The sequence below is a fragment of the Schistocerca piceifrons genome, chromosome 4 (genome assembly GCF_021461385.2).
Source record: "Schistocerca piceifrons isolate TAMUIC-IGC-003096 chromosome 4, iqSchPice1.1, whole genome shotgun sequence".
Lineage (NCBI taxonomy): Eukaryota > Metazoa > Arthropoda > Insecta > Orthoptera > Acrididae > Schistocerca > Schistocerca piceifrons.
In genome coordinates this window covers 638,337,379-638,358,182 of record NC_060141.1, presented here as the reverse complement: position 1 = coordinate 638,358,182, position 20,804 = coordinate 638,337,379, and the positions used below count along the sequence as shown (strand labels likewise).

The following is a 20,804-nucleotide window of genomic DNA, read 5'->3' as shown; positions in this document are numbered from 1 at the left end:
CCCCACCATGAAAAGTATAACCTTTCTCATTGGATAGACAGAATTTTTGTAGGTGGAGCTTAAGGTTAACATTGAGACCCTGATTGGTCAGATGAAAACACAGCCAGATAGTTTTTTAAAACCAACTTCGGTAAATTGTAGTAAGGAGAAGTTCGGAGAGAGTTGCTTCCGAGACGGCGAGGTGAGCGGAGCTGTGCTGTCCGCCGCCCCCCTGACGAACACCGACAGGGTAATGAACGCACGCTATGCCGCATAACAGCGCATAGAGCTTCACTCAGAACTGCAGAAGTCTCATCTGTTACACCCCCTTTTTGCGTAATACTCGTGTCGATCGTCAATTAAAGCTCATGGTGTTCACATTTGCCACTTGAAGTAAAAATCTGAAATGTTATGATTTTTCTGTTATATAGTTATTGAGAAGCCACATCAGCCACTGTAATTTATGACAAACTAGTCAATTCCCTAAAAAACACGCTCAGAGCGTTGTTGCGCGAAAGTGATAGGGAGACACGATATGGAACAAACAGACACCACGCAGAATGTTAGAAGTTCTAGGGGACTGATGACCTCAGATGTTAAGTCCCATAGTCCTCAGAGCCATTTGAACCATTTGAACCTGGATCACACTGTAGATAGAAAACTTTTGCACACTGACATATATCTCCATACCTCGATCCATTACCATCCGTCACAATGAAATTCCGTACTAACACTCTGATCCATAGAGCTCGAACACTTTCAGACAACCATAGCCTTGCCGAATAAATGCGACACTAACGAACAGTGTTCCGAACGAATGGGTACTCAGGCCGTCAAAATGAACGAGTGATGCAATCAAAATTAAGAACGCCTGAAAAAGAGGTTGAGACTGAGACCGTGGGACAGAAACAAAAAAATGGCTTATCTTCCTTATTCTGGCCAAAGGTCTAGAAAAATCGATAGACTCCCAGGGAAATATGGCATCCAGTTGATTTCGCTCCCTTCAGATAAGGTAAAAAGTATTCTTTGTAATGTTAAAAGCCGGCCGAAGTGGCCGAGCGGCTCTAGGCGCTTCAGTCCGGAAGCGTGCTGCTGCTACGGTCGCAGGTTCAAATCCTACCTCGGGCATGGATGTGTGTGATGTCCTTAGGTTAGTTAGGTTTAAGTAGTTCTAAGTTCTATGGGACTGATGACCTCAGATGTTAAGTCCCATAGTGCTTAGAGCCATTTGAACCATTTTTAGCATATGTCGAAATATAGATATGAGGAGACGTAATAAACGGGAATGGGGGATTCAATGTAAATAATTCTTGGGGGTCCGGTTCTCAATTTATTAAAGTCTCGCTGGCCATCATATCCACCAGAGCTGACAAACACAGACAAGTATAGAGGAATAATAAGGGGAATTCTCATGATGTCACAAACTTGAAAATGACGTCTACCAAGTTCGTATGGCCAAAGATTAGCTTCTGGTGGAAGTGTTTTGATAAAAAATGCCATCTTACATCATTTGTGCTGATTATAATATCAAGTGTAAAGGAATCACATTTCATTTGAATCTGGAGTCATTCAAGCGATTTTTTTGTGCACATGAATTTTCGTTGCGCTGTTTACTTTTAAATAATCGGTTTTATTTCTGTCATCTGACTTTAGATTTCCCATCAGTGCAACTCTAAGAGCGCTCTGGTTGAACGCTGCACATATCAAAATATGTTACAGGCATTTTCGGGAAGTGGACATGGACGGAACATCAGTTTCGTCATTCCGTATTAAGAAATATGCTGCATTAAAGAAGTAACCTTTTCATGTCACATACTTCTGATACTTATAATCCGTCTTGATTGCATAAATGTTTATTCATTTGACAGGTTTCGGTTCCTAAACAACCATCTTCAGACCTGCAATTTCGTTACAGGAGTAGCCCGTCCACTCAGCAACCTTGACATGCTGAATGTGACCTAGCATGTGAAGGTTGCTGAGTGTGGTTGGGTTACTCTTGTAACGAAATTTCAGATCTGAAGATGGTTCTAGAGGAACCGAAATCGGTAATATGAATAAACATTTATGCAATCAAGACGGATTATAAGTAACAGTGTATAAAAACTGATTGTGGTATCCCTGCAGACAGTATTTTTGCAAAGTCACATACTTCTCTTCTTGGTTATTCGAAACGTATAACAAAAAGATAGTTACATTGATGTGGCGAAATGCACCGTGTTATTTGATCAAGTAGGCACTTAAGACCAGAAAATCGGCAGAAAATGCCTTCCTAATGCTGTAACCACTGCAACATTTGCTATTTAAAACTACAGTTGCGTGCACACGGCAAAAATTAAGAGCAAGAAGCAATCGTCTGCTAATGTTTTGGACAAAAAAGTAATATGGCGGTGCTGCCTTCAAAGCAAGATACAGGGGAAGCCTGTTGAGCCATCTTCCCTTATTATACCTCCATGGAAAGAATATCCGTTTCAAGGAATAGCAGTGGGAGCTCTGAAAAACAAAAGAGCATCAAAGGGCGTGGTGGGCGTCAGGCGGAATAGTGCTCATCTCACGGCACTTATGCAGTTTAGCAGGTACGGAAAAAATTTTTCATTCCAAATGTATCTGGCTTGGAGAGCTTTGTGGGTGAATATGTAAAGTTTGTTGGTGATTGTACTTTGTATTTTCATAAATAAAGTGATCTGTAGCGTAGCCCACTTGAGGTTAGGTTGGGAGTTTTTTTTTTGGAATGCGGCCGCGGCAGCGGCCGCCTATGATTTGAAAATATTGATTAGTTAGTGTATTACGCAATGTTGCGTCATCGGCAGCGCCGCGCTTATCGGGCAGAAGATATCGCCGACGGTCAAGGGAAAATGAAAATGGATGTTATATTCGAAATCAGCGCATCAGAATTCACTATATCGACAAAATATTGAAAAATAAAAAAATTTTAAAAAAATTTAAAACAATTTTTTTGATGTAAATAATTGACTGAATCGAAAATAAATATCGTATTCGTAATCAGCGTATCAAATTTGACTATAATCGATCAAATTTTGAAAAAAAATTGATAAATTTTATCCGTACCTGCTAAACTGCATAAGTGCCCATCTCACAAGACTTCCCGTAAACGTGACGTCACATGCAATATCGACAATCGAAGCGGCAGGCACCATTTTCATCTTGGCGGGTAATTCTCATCTCAGAAGACTTCCTGGAAACGTGATGCCATTTTGATGTCGCACGCAATATTGATAATCGATGCAGCAGGTGCCGTATTCAGTTTGGCATATTTAGCTGTTTTGCATTTTAACTTGCATTATGCCATTTCAGGACAGTGGTGCATTAAAGTGTATCACAAACACGTCACCCTTATCATTAAATGTCAGTTACTAACGCACTAACGATATAAGCGTTCAAAAGATGTATGATAACTCTGAATGTCCTCTAGCGTAATGGTTAAAATAGTGGTTTAACGTGTACGGTTCTAGCTATGTTTACAACATATTAGTTCTGAAAATTATCCTTCTTTTCTGTTGACTTTATTTTTCTTTGTAAACCAATGGTACTTTGATATGCACGGAGCAAGAAGTCTAGGTATAAATTGTTTTGTCTAAGTGTGCGATATTTATTTTGTAACAAATGGAAGTTTCCAACTCATTTTTTCGAATCTAAAATACTGTGTTTTGTGATAAATTGTACAAGAAGACCAAAAACTTGTGACACCGTTGTGAACTATACAAGAAACAAATATGACGGTAGATAGAGGGAACAGTGTTATCCCAGACAGTGATACGTACTAACAGAATTGGACAAAGTTAGTGTGAAACTTCCTCCGTTCTGTCCGGCTGAAGCAGAATATGCAATCGCAGGAATACAGAATGAAGCAACCAAATTCAGTTACTTGTTAGTACAGCGAGAGCCCCGGTTTTTTCGGATAAAGTTTTAAATGCTCTCTGGCTAGACAAACTTCCCGGTAGCTTCCGGAATATTTTAATTATTTCCTAAGAAAATGTGAGAAAACTAGCGCAAGTGGCTAATCGAATGATGGAGATGCGAAGCACTCAGGAACTTCAATCATCTTCAGCGCAAGTGTCCGCTGTGGCGTGTGATTCTTTTATATCAGTGAAAGATCCAGATCTATGGAGCGACAGTACCAATCGCGACGACGTTTCGCGTAGCAGAGGTCGCAGCTAGCCGAGATACGACAGTTCAAGAGGGTAGTGCTATTTTCATTTTCGATACGGCTCAAACTGCAGACGCGAGAAATGTGTCCACCCTTACCGTTGGAAAAGTGAGGGGAACTCTAATCGGCAGACACGGTAATGGCTAAGTGTTCTACCGCAACAGTTATACCAGGCCGCTAATATCGATTGTTTTGTAGAGATAAAAACTCAGATTTACGCTTCCTAGTTCACAGCAGTGCTGATTGTTTCTATTATACCAGCGTGTACAGAGGATAAAGTTAAAGAGGCAGACTAAAAACTTTACGCTGCAAATGGATCTGAGATTAAAACTTACGGATCAAAGTTATTAAATCTTGATTTAGGTTTATAACGCAGTTTTTAGTGGGCTTCCACCGTAGCTAACACAACGAAAGTTATAGTCACTGCATACTTTCTTCATCAGTTTGGCTTATTAATGGACCTGAACAGACATGTATTAGTTGACAGTAATAATCAGTTACATGTGGCTGCAGTACAGTGTGCAGTTGATCTGATGGAGCAGAGAATATCCACAAGTAACCTTGGAACACGTTGCCGGCCGGAGTGGCTGAGCGGTTCTAGGCGCTACAGTCTGGAATCGCACGACCGCTACGGTCGCAGGTTCGAGTCCTGCCTCGGGCATGGATGTTTGTTGTGATGTCCTTAGGTTAGTTAGGTTTGATTAGTTCTAAGTTCTAGGGGACTGATGACCTCAGAAGTTAAGTCCCATAGTGCTCAGAGCCATTTTTTTTTTTTTTTTTTTTTTTTTTTTTTTTTTTTTTTTTTTTTTGGGAACACGTTCGTGACAGCCCCGAAGTTGTGTGTTTTGTGACCTTAGCAAATTGGAATTGTACAATCCTTTCTTTGTCATGGAAGAAACTGTCACTATTGTTGTGTGCTTGTAGCACGCCTTCGCCAACACACCGGTCGGCACTAAGAAACATTGGAGATGCGAACTGATCTGGAAACCGCCTATCACAAGAGAAGACCAAAACACGTCCCCAGGCTAAGCACCGATAACGCTCCCTGGGTAGCGTGCATATAGACCGCCGGCGCCGACCGAGCTGTCTCAATCTCCAAAGCTCACTACGTCGTATCGGGACTCAGTTCGCATTGCACCTCTATACGCCGCACTGTGCTTTAGTCTTCCAAAGCGATAGCCCTCGCCTCGCAATTTAGCTAGCTGTGAGGGAACATTAATCATTGCATATAGTTGTGCAACTTCAAACTGAACATTATTGAAGTTAAGTACTCAATTGGTTCCTGTAATAAAATGCATTTGAAATGGCTCTGAGCACTATGGGACTCAACTGCTGAGGTCATTAGTCCCCTAGAACTTAGAACTAGTTAAACCTAACTAACCTAAGGACATCACAAACATCCATGCCCGAGGCAGGATTCGAACCTGCGACCGTAGCGGTCTTGCGGTTCCAGACTGCAGCGCCTTTAACCGCACGGCCACTTCGGCCGGCAAAATGCATTTGAACCACGTGTGCATTTTGTGTTGTAGTGAGAGGAAACCAGCCACCCACCTATCATACCATCCTCTCCTCGTCCAGCCAGGAATCACAAAACACTACAGGAAGACACTGTCACAACATGTTGTATGTCTGGATATGCTTTAAAACTTTTTAATTCCACAGATCGATAAATATGATCGAGATGGGATGGTTTACTACCTCACTGCCTCGTGCAAGTTCGATGTTTCCTCGATAATTACTTCCGAGGTAGGGTGGATTGGCCACAAAGGGCCAATCGCATGGTACCTCGCTCCTCAGATTTGATACCGTTACATTTCCTTCGCTGGTGTTCAATTAAAGACCGTGTGTGTTCCTCCCCTACCAAACAATTTAGCCGACCTGAAAAATGGATTCCACGCTACCGTTGCACAAGTTACGCCCGATTTATTACAACGAGTTTGGGAATAAACTGATTACCGGTGGTGTGTTTGCCGCATCACAAGTGGTATTCAAGATCGAACCTAAATGACACTTGACACTGTTATGTGAAACTTGAGGTTGTTTGCTACATGACACAGTGTGGAGATGCTACTGTAAGACTTTCAGTACACACAACATCAGATTATTTGACTTGTCGCTCTAACGAAGTAGGCGAGTGTCAGCAATATGTCTTGTGGTCTGCTTGTGGTGTGTTTATCTTCTGCAGTTTGGTCAGACGATATAAATTCCACTTGCACGCTTAGAGTAGCAGATTGATGGTGACCAACTTTAAACAGAACTTGATTAATTTTCACACACATTTATTAAAATAATAACAGACATAAAAATTACTTAACTTGGTTCTGGATGCTATTTACAATTGACAATCTGAAGTTCCTTTGGTATTGGTACATTAATCTTATTCTCTCATATATCTCTGATACTTGACAAAAGTGTCTATACATTTATCTTCATAGCTATGTACAGGAATATGGTAATCTTATTAGGTGCAGACTGAAACTTGATTACAGACTGGTACAGACAAATGTAGAACTGGTACAGACTGGTACAGACAAATGAAGAACTGGTACAGACTGGTACAGACTGGTACCTCGTGCGTTCATGTATCACTGCGTGAGTGTGATCCGTGAGGAGAAAAGGTTCTACGTTGGCAGCAATCTCATTGGCTGCGTTACATATTAATACGTGGATCGGCGGAAGCAGAATTTGGTCCGTCTCTGTGGCAGCGCCATCTCGTAGTGCGGAAACGGACGAGCGCTGCGCCTGCGCTGTTGTGCTTAGCGGGCGCGCTCTAATGGGAAAGTTGTGTACGCGCTGACCACGCGGAGCTATGTACACAACACACAGCTACCGATTCGGTAAGTGATCTCAATAAATTTCCACATCATTCCAAAGTTGTAACATCCTTTTCGATTCACCCTGTATTCTATTCGTTGTTTTTCGACTTTAGGATGCAAAAAAAGTGATTGTTCGTTGAGCTCGTCGGTCCAGCGGCACTGCTCTTTGCTATTCACACGCGAGATGAACTGATTTTACGGTTGGTAGCTGCCTCAGCCGCTCTCTCTGTCAGTTGCAATCAACATTGAAATGACATGGTGCGGACGACTGGCGGCAGCGATTCAGGGACATGGCGCAGAGGCGACGTTAGCAGTTCACACTGAAGTGGCGCTGGCAGAGAGGCGCGGGACGGTCGTGCTACGAATGGATCAGAATATGGCGTCTTCATTAGACAAAAATATTGATGCTCTGGATCTTTTGTGACTCGTAAACGTTGAGCAGCGAAGAAGATACCCGGTACATCCGTTACAATTGAAAAAAGGGAAGGAATATGGCACATTCGATGCATTCCAGCACTTTTACAGATAGGCCCAAAAATGTTTCTCTCTTGCGTTAGACAAAGTGAAAGAGATCATTCAGAGAAAAGCTACGAAACTGGATTGTTTTGATCATAATTCCTAGTTTTCACACGATTTTCATTTGAACGAGTGCCTAAATATTGCTGATTTTGCGAGAGATGTTCAAAATATTACTACTCTTTTCCAAAATCGAATCATATGTAAATATTTCATTGCTGTCGCCCAGAAATGGCTTGTTACAGAGCTTACTTTCCTACTATGTGACAGAGATTTTGGCCTTAGAGAGAGAAACAAAATATCCTTTCACCCAGAAAACTGGATTCCAGTCATTACCAACACCAAGGGCAACATATTCCTTCTGTACATGAGAGAACCAGAGGGTTTCAGGGATCTTAGCGCACTACCCAAAACTTGCACAAAGGCTTATTCGAAATAAATGAATATGTCTGGCAAAATATTTCATCCGACACCCTTACTACTTTAAAGGGAAGGAACGCACCAGACATAAACTTACCAGCGACTACTGTTTTCATTGCAAACTTCTCAAAATATGCTCAGTGGTTTACTTATTTTAGAAGTATCACAACAACTGCGGGCAATGACGGAAGTAAAACCCGTTTACTATCAAGCTGGGATGTCATACTGAGACATCGAAAAATCATATTAAAAAACTAGAAACCCGCCTCGATTGCGAAAAAAGCACCTAGTGTTAACCTAGGTTTCGGCGTAGATAACTACACCTTCTTCAGAACAATAAAACCAACAAGTGCCTAAGAAGACCTTTGTCAATGATTAAAAGAACACCATGGCTCAAGTTTATGGCGGGTCATGGCCCATCGAATATAGGCCGGTGTGAGGTGGAGCGTACACCATTAAGTTAAGTAGTGGTTTTGACTTTGTACATATGTACTGTTCGTATTTTCCTTTTTTCGTTTATAAACGTATAGCCATGGTGTTCTTTTAATCATTGACAAAGGTCTTCTTAGGCACTTGTTGGTTTTATTGTTCTGAAGAGGGTGTAGTTATCTACACCTCAACCTAGGTTAACACTAGGTGCTTTTTTCGCAATCGAGGCGGGTTTCTAGTTTTTTAATATATTAACCAACGATTGCTAACGCGCTGCGATGTTGAAGGTTCTTAAAATCGAAAAATCACTTTAGTTTCATCAAAATCGAATGAGAAATACTGCATAGCGGAGAACACACGCGAATCCCAGAACAGCGTTTCTTTTTATCTTTTTACGCGAAAGTAAAAGTTTTACTGAGCAACTATCTATAGACACGAGTGTAGCTTTGCTTCATCGACATAAAACAATTTTTTTGAGGCTTAAAAAATTAATGAAAACAGCATCGCACCACTTGGACATATCCGCCACGCGTCCCTACGGTGATTAATTCGTTAACATGGAGGTGGTTCGAAACAGCGCCACTTCCCCGGCCAGACGTTCGATCCACGCCACTTCTGCGTGAAATGGGCCTACGAATTGCGATCTTTCAACGGACGCATAAACAGACTGGAACCACAATCTGATTACGTGTGGTTTCGCCACGAGCACTTCCTATGGGCGACGCGTGCTTTGGCGGACTTTACAGCACTGGCGCTTCCTGTGTGACGTAACTGGTAACTGATGTACTGCACTGCGCCTCACGTAGGAAGGCAGCCAAATATTCAACTGTTCTGCGCATCCCCCTCCATTAACTGCTGGCAACCAATAACATTCATTCTCTTTCCTAGTGGCTAGCCGAGAGTTACGAGAACATATCTGCTGCAAGCTGCACTGTTACCATACTCCGCGACAATGCAATTTCATTCACAGAGTGGACGAATTATTCATTAAACTGTCGATGTTATTTGCTTATAGCTGTATAGCCGTGAATGTCTATCTTTCAACGAGTTAGTGCGACATCCAAATAAAAAAAACGTCAAGCGCTTCACAAGCAGACCAGGGGAATTATTTACCGCGTTTCCAGTTTCTTTCAAACGTGAATCTGGAAGTGGGACTCCCATCGTTATTGTTTTGAAGACAAAACAACAGACTGCAGAAGCGTGTGGTGTAGACAAGAGAACTATACAGCGAATTATAAATGAAAGTGTCAGAGCAGTAGGAGCTGTCAGAAGCTGGTTTCGTGTCGCCTGAAGAGCATCGAAATCGCAAGAAACTTTCAAGGCGCCTCCGTCTTCGAAATGTGTATGAAAGGTGAGTATTCGACTTCACAAAAACTCGTTACAATTATACATAAGGAAATTGGGTTCAAAGGAAGCGCTTTGTCAATGCAATTTTTTTTTTAAAGACATTGGTTTCAAATATGTTAAAAGTAACTATGGAATGAAGTTTTTAAAGGAAAGATGTGACATAGCCGGCCTCTGTGGCCGAGCGGTTCTAGGCGCTTTAGTCCGGAACCGCGCCGCTGCTACGGTCGCAGGTTCGAATCCTGCCTCGGGCATGGATGTCCTAAGGTTAGTTAGGTTTGAATAGTTCTAAGTCTAGGGGACTGATGACCTCAGATGTTAAGTTCAAATGTGTGTGAAATCTTATGGGACTTCACTGCTAAGGTCATCAGTCCCTAAGCTTACACACTACTTAATCTAAATTATCCTAAGGACAAACACACACACCCATGCCCGAGGGAGGACTCGAACCTCTGGCGGGACCAGCCGCACAGTCCGTGACTGCAGCACTAGACCGCTCGGCTAATCCCGCGCGGCTCAGATGTTAAGTCCCATAGCCCTTAGAGCAATTTGAACCATTTGATGTAACATAGCTGTAGCACGTGCCACATTCCTGAGAACGACACAAGAAGTAAGAGAAAGTAGTTCAACAGTGTATTACTTGGATGAAACATGGGTGAATGAAAATCATTCCAGGAAAAGCTGCTGGAAACTGTAAAATGAGTGATGGTACTGGGTATTTTAAAGTTCCGATAGGAGACGGTTCTCGAATTATTATTCTGTATGGTTGCCGTTCTCCTGATTTTGTTTCTGAGAGCAGTGGCTACCAATCGGAAATGAACGCTGTCACTTTCGAGAAGTGGTCCACTGAAAAGTTTTTGTAATGGATAAGCTGTGACAGAGGAAACACCAAGTGCAGACACCAGGAAAGCGGATGTTATGCTCTGGCTTGAAAATAAAAATATTGCGCACTTTATTAGCCAGACCGTTGCAGCACTGCTGCAGCTCGTTGATTGAAACAAGTCGCGTGAGAAAACGTACGAACTTGACTTACTTTCTCGTGAATGTGGTCACGGAGTTTTGCGTTTACCACCATAGCACTGCCAGTATAACCAGATCGAATTAATTTGGGCACACGTCAAAGGCTATGTGACGGAAAGAAACAAAACATTCTAGATAGTAGACATTGAATCGCTTGTGCATGAAGCAATAGACATCATCCCCCCTTCAGTGCGGGCAGACTGTGTGCGGCTCGCTGAAAATCTTCAGGAAGAGGACTTTGTTGGGAGATGAAGATGGATAGAACCTTTGAACCTATCATCGTAAATTTATAGTTAGATGATTCCGACATAGACTCAGATAGCAGTGACGATGGTATTACGATATAGACTCTCGAACAAGGAAAGATAATAATAGTACTTGTTTCTAAAGACTCGTGATTTAAAAAAAACATTCCTGTGTGACAAAATACCAGTTGCATATGTAGCATATGAAAATGTCCTGACTTTTATTGATTGGGAATCTGCATCCTAAGAAGTACAGAGACATTCACTTTTTATGAGTGACATAACCATAATTTTCGATATATTGCCAAAGGCGAATCAGCAAGTTAGTTTGCTAGTTGTGAACTTTAAGCTTTTCCCAGCATTCAAGATGCCCTCGCGAGAATTTAGCCGGATAAAATTGTCAAAACTCCAATATTTCAGATAGGTAACAACTTGTCATTTCCAAGGCACGAATTGAAAATGTCTTAACAGGGAGGATTACCTGTCGAGATCTCGGTCGTTTTCTACGATCTTATCGGGCAATATTCCCTCGAGTTTTTCGAAGAACTTGTTTGCTTGATCTGTGGATAATAAATGCTGTTTCCGACTTTACTGTGGAACGTGTTAGTTTACACTCATAATGGTCTTTTTCAGTGAAAAATATGACAACATATTGACCATTTACAGCTTAGTCTTCTGCATTTAACTTTGCTACCAGTAATTCATTTTTGTACACAGTGGTTAACATTTAACTACATTCAAACACGCCCACAGAAACGCATGTACAATTACATATTTTTAAAAAGTTCTGTGGAGGAGGAGGAATTGTCAAGCAAATATAATGGTTTCAGTTTGTGTCTGAAGTTAATTTTGTTATCCATTTAATTCTTCGCTTTAATGATTATTTTGTGGTTGAATACCTCAGTCATTTCTCTGCCCAAAATTGTGGATCATTGACGATTAGTGTAAATTCGTTCATATGTGCGTAAATACCTAAGGGACCAAACTGCTGAGGTCATCGGTTCCTAGGCTTACACACTACTTAAACTAACTTATGCTAAGAACAACACACACACCCATGGCCGAGAGAGGACTCGAACTTCCGGCAGGAGGGGGGACGCAATCCGTGACATGGCGCCTCTAACCACGCGGCCACTCCGCGCGGCCTAGTGTAAAGATTTTCTCTTCCTCTTACTGTAATGATGAATGTTATTGTTGTTTTCGAATTGCAATCAATCGTTGGAAACAACTGTTTAATGGACTGCCTTCAAGAAGTACTATATTGGATATTACGTATTATCCATATTACACGTTTCTGTGTGACAAACACTTTCCTCCGTTAGGAAAAGTTGGCGAAAGCTGTGATGCCATAACAAATTAGGGAACGAAAGTAGAAAAAAATAGGTAAGCTTTTTGAAACATTCATCTACAAAATCTGCTGTTATCCATAACGGAAAAGTTGCAGATCTTGGACGCTGAAGATGTGAAACGTGTGAATTTCATTTTTGGTTCTTATCTACAGGGACAGTGTACAAGTACTACAGTTGTACTTATAATCGCACCAAAATGGCAAATATTGTTACAGATTTCGATGACCTTGCCGTTAGACATTCGTATTTTTGAGAAAAATTGTACTTGACGTCTTTACAAAACTGCGTCAGTGGTTCTTGCTTCCGACTTTACAGGGAGTAAAGCCGTGGAAGCCGCGCGGACTGGCCGACCGGTGTAAGGCGCCATGTCACGGATTGCGCAGCCCTCCAGCCGGAGGTTCGAGTCCTCCCTCGGGCATGGCTGTGTGTGTGTTGTTCTTAATATGAGGTAGTTTAAGTAGTGTGTACATCTTGGGACCCATGACCTCAGCAGTTTGATCCCTTAGGAATTCACACATATTTGAACATTTTTTTTGAAATCCGTGGTGCATCAGACGCAGCGTCTTCAACATTCGAATTAAGACATCTCTCATACAGATGACTGATGGAAATTAGTTATAAAAGTTATTATTCTCCTCGTGGATCTAAAATGTGTAATGCGATGTACAGTACGCAAATGAACCTAATTCTTCTCCGCAGCAACACTGTTTGGAAACGCCGGCTCTGTGCCGCCAGGCTTACGCAAACCTCATCCCCTCCTCGCTCCCCTATCGCTCTACCTTTATGCGGGGAAACGTCATGCTACGTGCCGCAGGCTGTAGTTTAAGAACATATCAAAAACATACCGATATTTCCTTGCTCAAGTCACCATAATCATCATCTTCCTATCAACCATTAGGCCTCTTGTAATTTTTGATAACATTTCTCGTGGAGAAAAGCGTTCTGCCAAAAAGTAATTTAAAAATTAAACAAAAATTTTATTTCGTAAGAGATACGTCGATGACACATTGTTGCCATGTAAAGGTTCCAGAGATGATATTGCTATAAAAAGATTCCGTAGACGAGATGGATTCACTCACTGGAACATTTTAAATAACGTTCATCCTAATCTTGTTTTTATGATAGAACACGAAAACAGTAATATTATTAACTTTTTAGATCTAATCATTTTAAATTGCAAGGGTAACAATTGTTTTACCATTTACAGAACGTCTACCGCCACTGGTGTAATTATAATGCAAACTCACGTCATCCTTCTAAATACGAAAAAAGCCTTTTCAAATCTATGATTTACACAATAATTTAAGTACTTCTGGAACCAGATGCAATCCAAAAAGAACTAGACATTTTAAAACAAATTGCGAAAGCTAACTGTTTTAACTCCAATGAAGTTGATTATTTGCTTCGTAAATTGCAGCAATCTGGCAGCATTATTACAGCTCCCAATCAAAAAAAAAAAAAAAAAAAAAAATGAACGTGTGGCATTGTCGGCTGGGAGGCCTCATCCGGGGAAGTTCGGCTGCCGACTGCAACAGGCGGCGCCACATTGGCGATGGCGATGATGAAATGATGGTGAGGACAAGACAACACCCCGTCCATGAGCGGATAAAATCTCGACCCCGGCCGGGAATCGAACCTTAGGCCCGCATAGCAAATTTACCAAAATGACATACATCGGCTTAATTTCTGACGAAATTAGTAAACTGTTCGAGAATACGATTTGACAATGGCCTTTACTACTAATAACCTTTTGCAGAATAGGTTGAAACGTACAAATGGAGCCGGCCGCGGTGGTCTAGCGGTTCTAGGCGCTCAGTCCGAAACCGCGCGACTGCTACGGTCGCAGGTTCGAATCCTGCCTCGGGCATGGATGTTTGTGATGTCCTTAGGTTAGTTAGGTTTAAGTAGTTCTGAGTTCTAGGGGACTGATGACCTTAGAAGTTAAGTCCCATGGTGCTCAGAGCCCCCCCCCCCCCCCTTCGTACAACTGGAAACTGCAGTGATATATACAAATATTATGTAAAGATTGCGACAAACAATACACTAGCCAGAGAGGTAGGAAATGTGACTACTCGTTGCTAGGAACATAGTTCTGGTACGATGCGTAATATTATCAGTATTTGGCCAACACCTGGCACATCACAGTCACTCGGCAGGATCTAAAACGAATAACTTAAAACTTCTTCACAATTCACCTTAAGAATTGTTACTTAACACGTTAGGAGAGATAGAAATTTATGCTCACTACAAAAATGAACGTTCGCCCGCACTCAACGAGAAATTAAACTACAGAGAAAAATATTTCTGTGATCTTGTTGAAGACTGACTATAAAATGTTCCCGCTCCGCCGTTCCTCTCTTATTTTTTATGGAATGTTTCCATTATAAAAAAGTTTGTTCAATTCCTTTTAAACTCTTGGCTGCTTATGTTTTTAAGTTCTAATCATGACTGCGTTAAAAGGCCCAGTTTGTTTCATGACAATTTCTGTGTCTCCCTTGATGTAATATGTTGATTTTGCTCAAGGCTAACTGAAGAACGCTATTTTACTTCTGTTTGTTTTATTCCTCTTTTATTTCTCCAAATCAAATTTGTAACTTCCTGCTTACTGCTATGTTATAGACTTTTTGTGACTATAAACAACTATATTCGCAATAACTTTTAACTTTTGTCTGCTTATGCGTTTGTTTTACATTTATGACTAGTTAGATGAGTCCGGCCGCTGTGGCCGAGTGGTTTTAGGCGCTTCAGTCCGGAATCGCGCTGCTTCTACGGTCGCAGGTTCGAATCCTGCCTCGGGCATGAATGTGTGTGATGTCCTTAGGTTAGTTAGGTTTAAGTATTTCTAAGTTCTAGGGGACTGATGACCACAGATGTTAAGTCCCATAGTGCTCAGAGCCAACCTACCAGTACCTCTGACGTTATGCACGCCTGTTTTATGGAACTTACTGTTAGTTCACAGTTCTTCTAACTTCAATTTCTTGTGCTTGATGTTTTATGCTTTTGACTACCGCAATAGGTCAGTGAGACTTTGTGCCGTACTTCTTTTGGTGTAACGTATTTTCCCATGCTTTTGGTATTACGTATCCTACTTTACTTGTTACCTTGTTGGTTATTTGGTCATTGTCAAATGCAGGATCTGACACATCTTACGACATCCGTTTTATTAATACTTGCATGCCAGTATTTTGCAACGAATTCATCTTTTGTTGAAACGTGCACATCGACACCTCCACACCGCTTCTATGGTAAATAACGGCGTCACTCAAGCAGTGTTTTCACTGGCACTACGATGCAGGATGAAACACGTATGTAACGCAGCAGCGATGGCGAGGCATTGTAGCATCTGTGACCAGAGAGTATGCGCTTGACCGCGCGAGTGTTGCGAGCGTTGCGAGTCAGTCAGTCAGTCGTTGCGAGTCTGTCAGTTGTCGTTGCGAGTCTGTAGCTCTGTCTAGTTGAGAGTAGTACTCTGTCAGTAGTCGTGCAGTGCAGTACGCTAATAGTCGTCATGCAGAGCGGTCGGTCAGTAGTAGCAGCCCAGTGCGGTTGTGTGATGTAGGCGGTCGGCGACACTGGTCAAGATGGTGAATAAGGTATACTGTTAATTAATATAATCATTAGATAATGAAAAATTTTATTTATTGTAATTATTGTCCAACAAGTCCCCCAATAATAATTTTTATTTCAAAAGCATTTTTTCAAAAAATTTAATTTTTTATTGAACTAAAGATTTCGTTGCACTTCCCATTTCACTCCATTTTTTTTAAAGAAAAATTTCAGTAAAATCACCAAAAAAAGAAATATTATTATTTGCAATGCAGTTCCTCCAAGCCGTGCGCACAAAAAAGAGCAGAAATGTGACATCCATTTATTCTGAGGTAAGACTTTAATTCTGATTGTTTTGCACAGGGCCAAAGACCGATATTTCGGTTTAATTGTATTTTCTTGTCACTGAACGGACTTTAAATTTTGTGAAGAATTTATATTTGAGTCAGATTGCGAATTTCACATTTTTGTTGCCATTGTCAGTAAATTTCATTGTGGGCAGGTTACAATTAGCGCAATGTCCATTAGCATTCACAATTAAATATTGTCGTGTTTCTTTCTTTCAAATTTTTATTACGGTGGGGAGGTTACACTTGGCGACACCCAGTCCAGGATCGTATTTCGTTGAGAATCTTTTGAAAAACAGTCAGATATCTGCTCTTATTTGCTTAGATATAATTAGGATTTGGCGCCACGCTTTTACTAATTTTGTGACTTTCTTTCTACAGGTCAACGGCAATTCGTTGCTCTGTTGTATTTGTGTGTTGCTTTTGCATTGTGCTTATTTATTTTCTGAAAAATTGTGACTATTGTAAAAATGCCGCGAAAGACTGTGAATAGTGTATCGCGAGGTATTTTGAATGAAATTACCGACTTAAACAGCGTGACCGATAGTAATTATGACACGCAGTGTGATGATGACAATCCTGCGTTCACTAACAATCAGTGCATTACAACCATTAATGATGAGTTTTATCTTAATGATGAACAAACGAACTCAATTGTCTCTTCTGTTAATTTGACGACAATTGATGACGCGGGACGCTCCATTGTAATGAGCGCTACCCAGCTTAACACACCCGATTTGGAAAACTCAAGTAACGTACAGACAAATTTGTGTAATGAAAATGAACAGGGTACACAAAGTACGACGGATTTATTTAATTCCGAAATAGTGAGTGACAGTGTAGGTCCGACTGATAATCCTTTTTGTAAATTGCAGAATGACCAAATGGTCACACAAAGCGCGACAATTCCAGGTACACAATCAAACAGCACAGATAATGGAGTAGGTAATGCTACATTTGATTTGAATCAATTTATGGCAATAATGTTACAATTTAAGAACGATATTGGTGTAGATATCAAACAACAGAGTGAGAAAACTGACAACAATCTCAAACAACTCAGTGAACAGGTCAAACAACAGAGTGTAGATAACAAACAATTTAAAGAGAATTTCAAACAACTTAGTGAACAGCTCAGACAACAAAATGAAAAATTAGACGACAATTCCAGACAGCTTAGTGAACAAATTAGAGCCGTTGCCGCGCAATGCCATGACACTAAGGAACAGTTGCGCGTGGAAATTGAGGCTTGTTCAAAAAAAAATAGCGAAGAAATTAAGTCTGTTGCGCAGGAATTAAGAGAAATGCAAACAGCCGCAACAGATACACTCAGAGACGAAATTAGCGGAGTCGCTAAACAATGCTCTGAAAAAGCTGCACAATTACGGGACGAGTTTAGAGCAATGACGGTAGAACTTTCGCGCACTATGGACGCAAAGATAGACGCGAAATTCGAACAGCAGAACACTCAGATTAACGAGCGCTTTAATCAGCACATACAGAACAGTGATACGCGTTTCCGCAGATTTATTCAGGATCAAAACAAAGTAAAACGACAAGTCATGGAAACAATCACTGCACAAAGACAAGAGGACAAACATAAAATATTCGCGAAAGCGAAGACGTATGTAGACAATAATATTACTACAGTGTCCGACAAAATTAATACCATAGAACAATTGAACGCGGAATTACGGGATGAAATTTCTGACCTTAAATCAAAAACAGATACACACACAGTAAATATTCAAACAGTGACAGATAGATTCGAACAATTAGAACTAGCACAGGATTCCGATGTCGTCAAATCTGACGTTAAAAAACTGAATGAAACTACGCGTAAATTGCAAAAACAGATTAATGCTACTGACACTAAAACTGACGATCAGGCAAAAATACTGACTGAAAAATATGATGAATTGGCCATTCGTATTGATGCTATCGAAAGTGCTAATGACAATAAATCAGACGATACTTCACCGGTTTCATTTAATCAAACACCTGAATTTCAAAATTTACAGCAGACAATTAATGAGATCGATTCGTCTAACAACACGTTGCGTAGAAAACTATCAAGTTTACAACAAGAAGTAACAGAAACGAAAAACACTTCAGTTAATAACACATCACAGCAGACGCCACTTCGCGAACATCCGTCAGACTCGCGCAACACGTATAATGTGAGCAATTTACAGAGACTACGCGAATTAAAATCCGAAAAGCCACGCGACTTAAAATTTGAAAAGCTATGCAACTTGAAATCCGAAATGACACAGACGAACAGATTCACACACAAACCTGAACGTGTTATCAAATTCAATGACGAGAAGGTTGATTATAAGCAATTTGCATTTGTAAGAAAATGTAAGGAATTTAATGACAGCGTACAGGTACACGCTTTGCACTGTGTACGACAATTTATCTTTGTACATTCACCGCTATTACCTGTAATGCAGGAGCTAGCTTTGAACCAGATGCGACAATTTATTTTTGTATTTACAACAGCATTGCCTATAATGCAGAAATTTGAATTAGCACGGATACAACAATTTGCCTTTGGATTTTTACCGCTATTGCGTGCAACGCAAAAGCTGAAATGTATTTGCAGTGCGTAATAGACCTCAGGGGATTCATTACGCTTTAATGAATATGTGCCGTAGCGAGCATAGGGCCCCGAGCTGTAGTAGTGCTGTTTCATCTTTAGTTTTCTGCACTGCTGCCTTTTCTTCTACTATCCTTTATATCTATCAAAACTGCTCTTTAACTATTGCTCTACCTAGTATTAAGAAACATGTAATGAAAACCGGATATGACAAACTTTTACCGAATGTGACAATTTTCAGTGGGCACTCCCGTAATGACAACTACCGCCGTAAATTTAATAACAGATAAAATCGTAATCATCAGTATGTACAAAATTTTCGGCAGTCGCAACCACAGTTTTGTAATAATAGATGTTTTTCACTACAATAGCATGAAAGTCAGCCGCTTAGCATACCTAACCAACAATGCAGTCTACAAGGTCAACCAAACTTTAATGTTTCGCCGCGTGCACGTATAGTCCCAGCCCCAACAAATAGTAACGCATGGCAGCAAAGAAATAACAACGTACAGACAACACACTATTTCAACTCGCATCGCAATGCGCCGTATAGAAATTACAATCATGACAGACGTAAAAATGATGAGCACAATTTTCAGCGTACATTTAATAACAGTCGATCTTATGAGCAGCAACAACATCAGCAACAACAAATAATCATGAATGGAACAGACAATAGGTGTCATCGATAGCGTAATACGTCAGTAAGAAATAATAGAACAGTTCATATAGTGGATATGCCACAACATTCTCCCGTAGATAATAGCACGTACGACAGAATTTGACCAGACACAGTACAGATTGCATATTACAGTAACGCAAACATTACTTTTGACACGCAGAATTTTGTTCACGAGAATGTTATTTGAAACATGCTTTGTTGAATGCTCCACTTTTATCGCACCCAGATCTTACTAGAAATTTTTCCATTGCCACCGACGGTTCTAACCCCGCTTTAGGCGTACACATTTTCCAGGAAATTGAAGAAGATGGCTCTACAGTAATTAAAAACATCGCATTTGCAAGTCGCATTCTGTCACCTGCTGAGCGAAATTATTCCGTTACAGAAGTGGAAACATTATGTGTTGTATGGGCTTTCACGAGATTTAGGCACTTTCTTTATGGCAGACATACTACTGTTTACACAGACCACAGAGCAATACAATTTTTACTTTCGGCTAAATTCACTCACGACAGGTTAAGTAGATGGAAACTTTATTTACAGGAATTTAATTTTACGATTGTTCACATTCCCGGCACACAAAATGTTATAGCAGACGCACTGTCGCGTTCTCTCGGCAACAATCAGCAAGACGTAGCAACCAACTTCTGCAAAACAAATTTCAGTGTCATGTACATTCAGCAAGTTGCATTTGAAAATTTTATTTCATCGTCATTACAGGACATAGCACAAGAACAAAATAAAGACAACGTGTGGAAAGAAATTAAACACCTTTGGCAAGATAGGAAAAATGTTACGATTAGGAACCACTACACTGTACGCAATGACATTCTGTTTCGCCGCTCTCATCCTGACAGCAACAATTGGTTATTATGCATTCCTGACGAACTGGTTAACAAATTAATTTGGTACACTCATTTAAGTTACACACATTACGGAGTACGAAAATGTTTTCTTATACTGAGACAGAACTGTTATTTTACCAACATGGAGAAACATATACGACGAGTTTTAGCGTCTTGTAAAATTTGCCAGAAAGCTAAATCAGACACCACTTTGCATATTCCTCCATTATATCCCATTATACCTGTTAAATTAAGACATATGGCCGCTGTAGATATTTTTGGTCCGATTCCCAGAACTAACAGAGGTTTTTGCTACATCTTTGTCGCTGTTGAGCTCACTTCAAAATTTGTTACTTTCACTCCATTACGCAAAGCTACTGCTAAAACTGTTTCGAAATCATTTGTAAAACATTTTCTATCTCATGTAGGGCATGTGATGAAAGTAATTTCTGACAATGGATCTCAATTTCGTAGTACCATATGGACACGCATGTTACGA

General features: G+C 40.6%; 1 protein-coding gene across 2 annotated transcripts in view; it reads left to right on the top strand.

Annotated features, from left to right (window-relative positions):
• LOC124795416 (peptidoglycan recognition protein 1-like) overlaps positions 1-20,804 on the top strand; it is a 144,279-nt gene that overhangs the window by 47,657 nt on the left and 75,818 nt on the right. Inside the window, exon 1 of one of the 2 annotated variants that reach the window (XM_047259440.1) lies at positions 9,238-9,676. The exons of the other annotated variant lie outside the window; for it this stretch is intronic. Coding sequence (XP_047115396.1) covers positions 9,664-9,676 — 13 coding nt within the window. The 5' untranslated portion in view covers positions 9,238-9,663. Of the gene's footprint in view, positions 1-9,237; positions 9,677-20,804 lie in introns of those variants that run through there. 2 annotated transcript variants of the gene reach the window in all.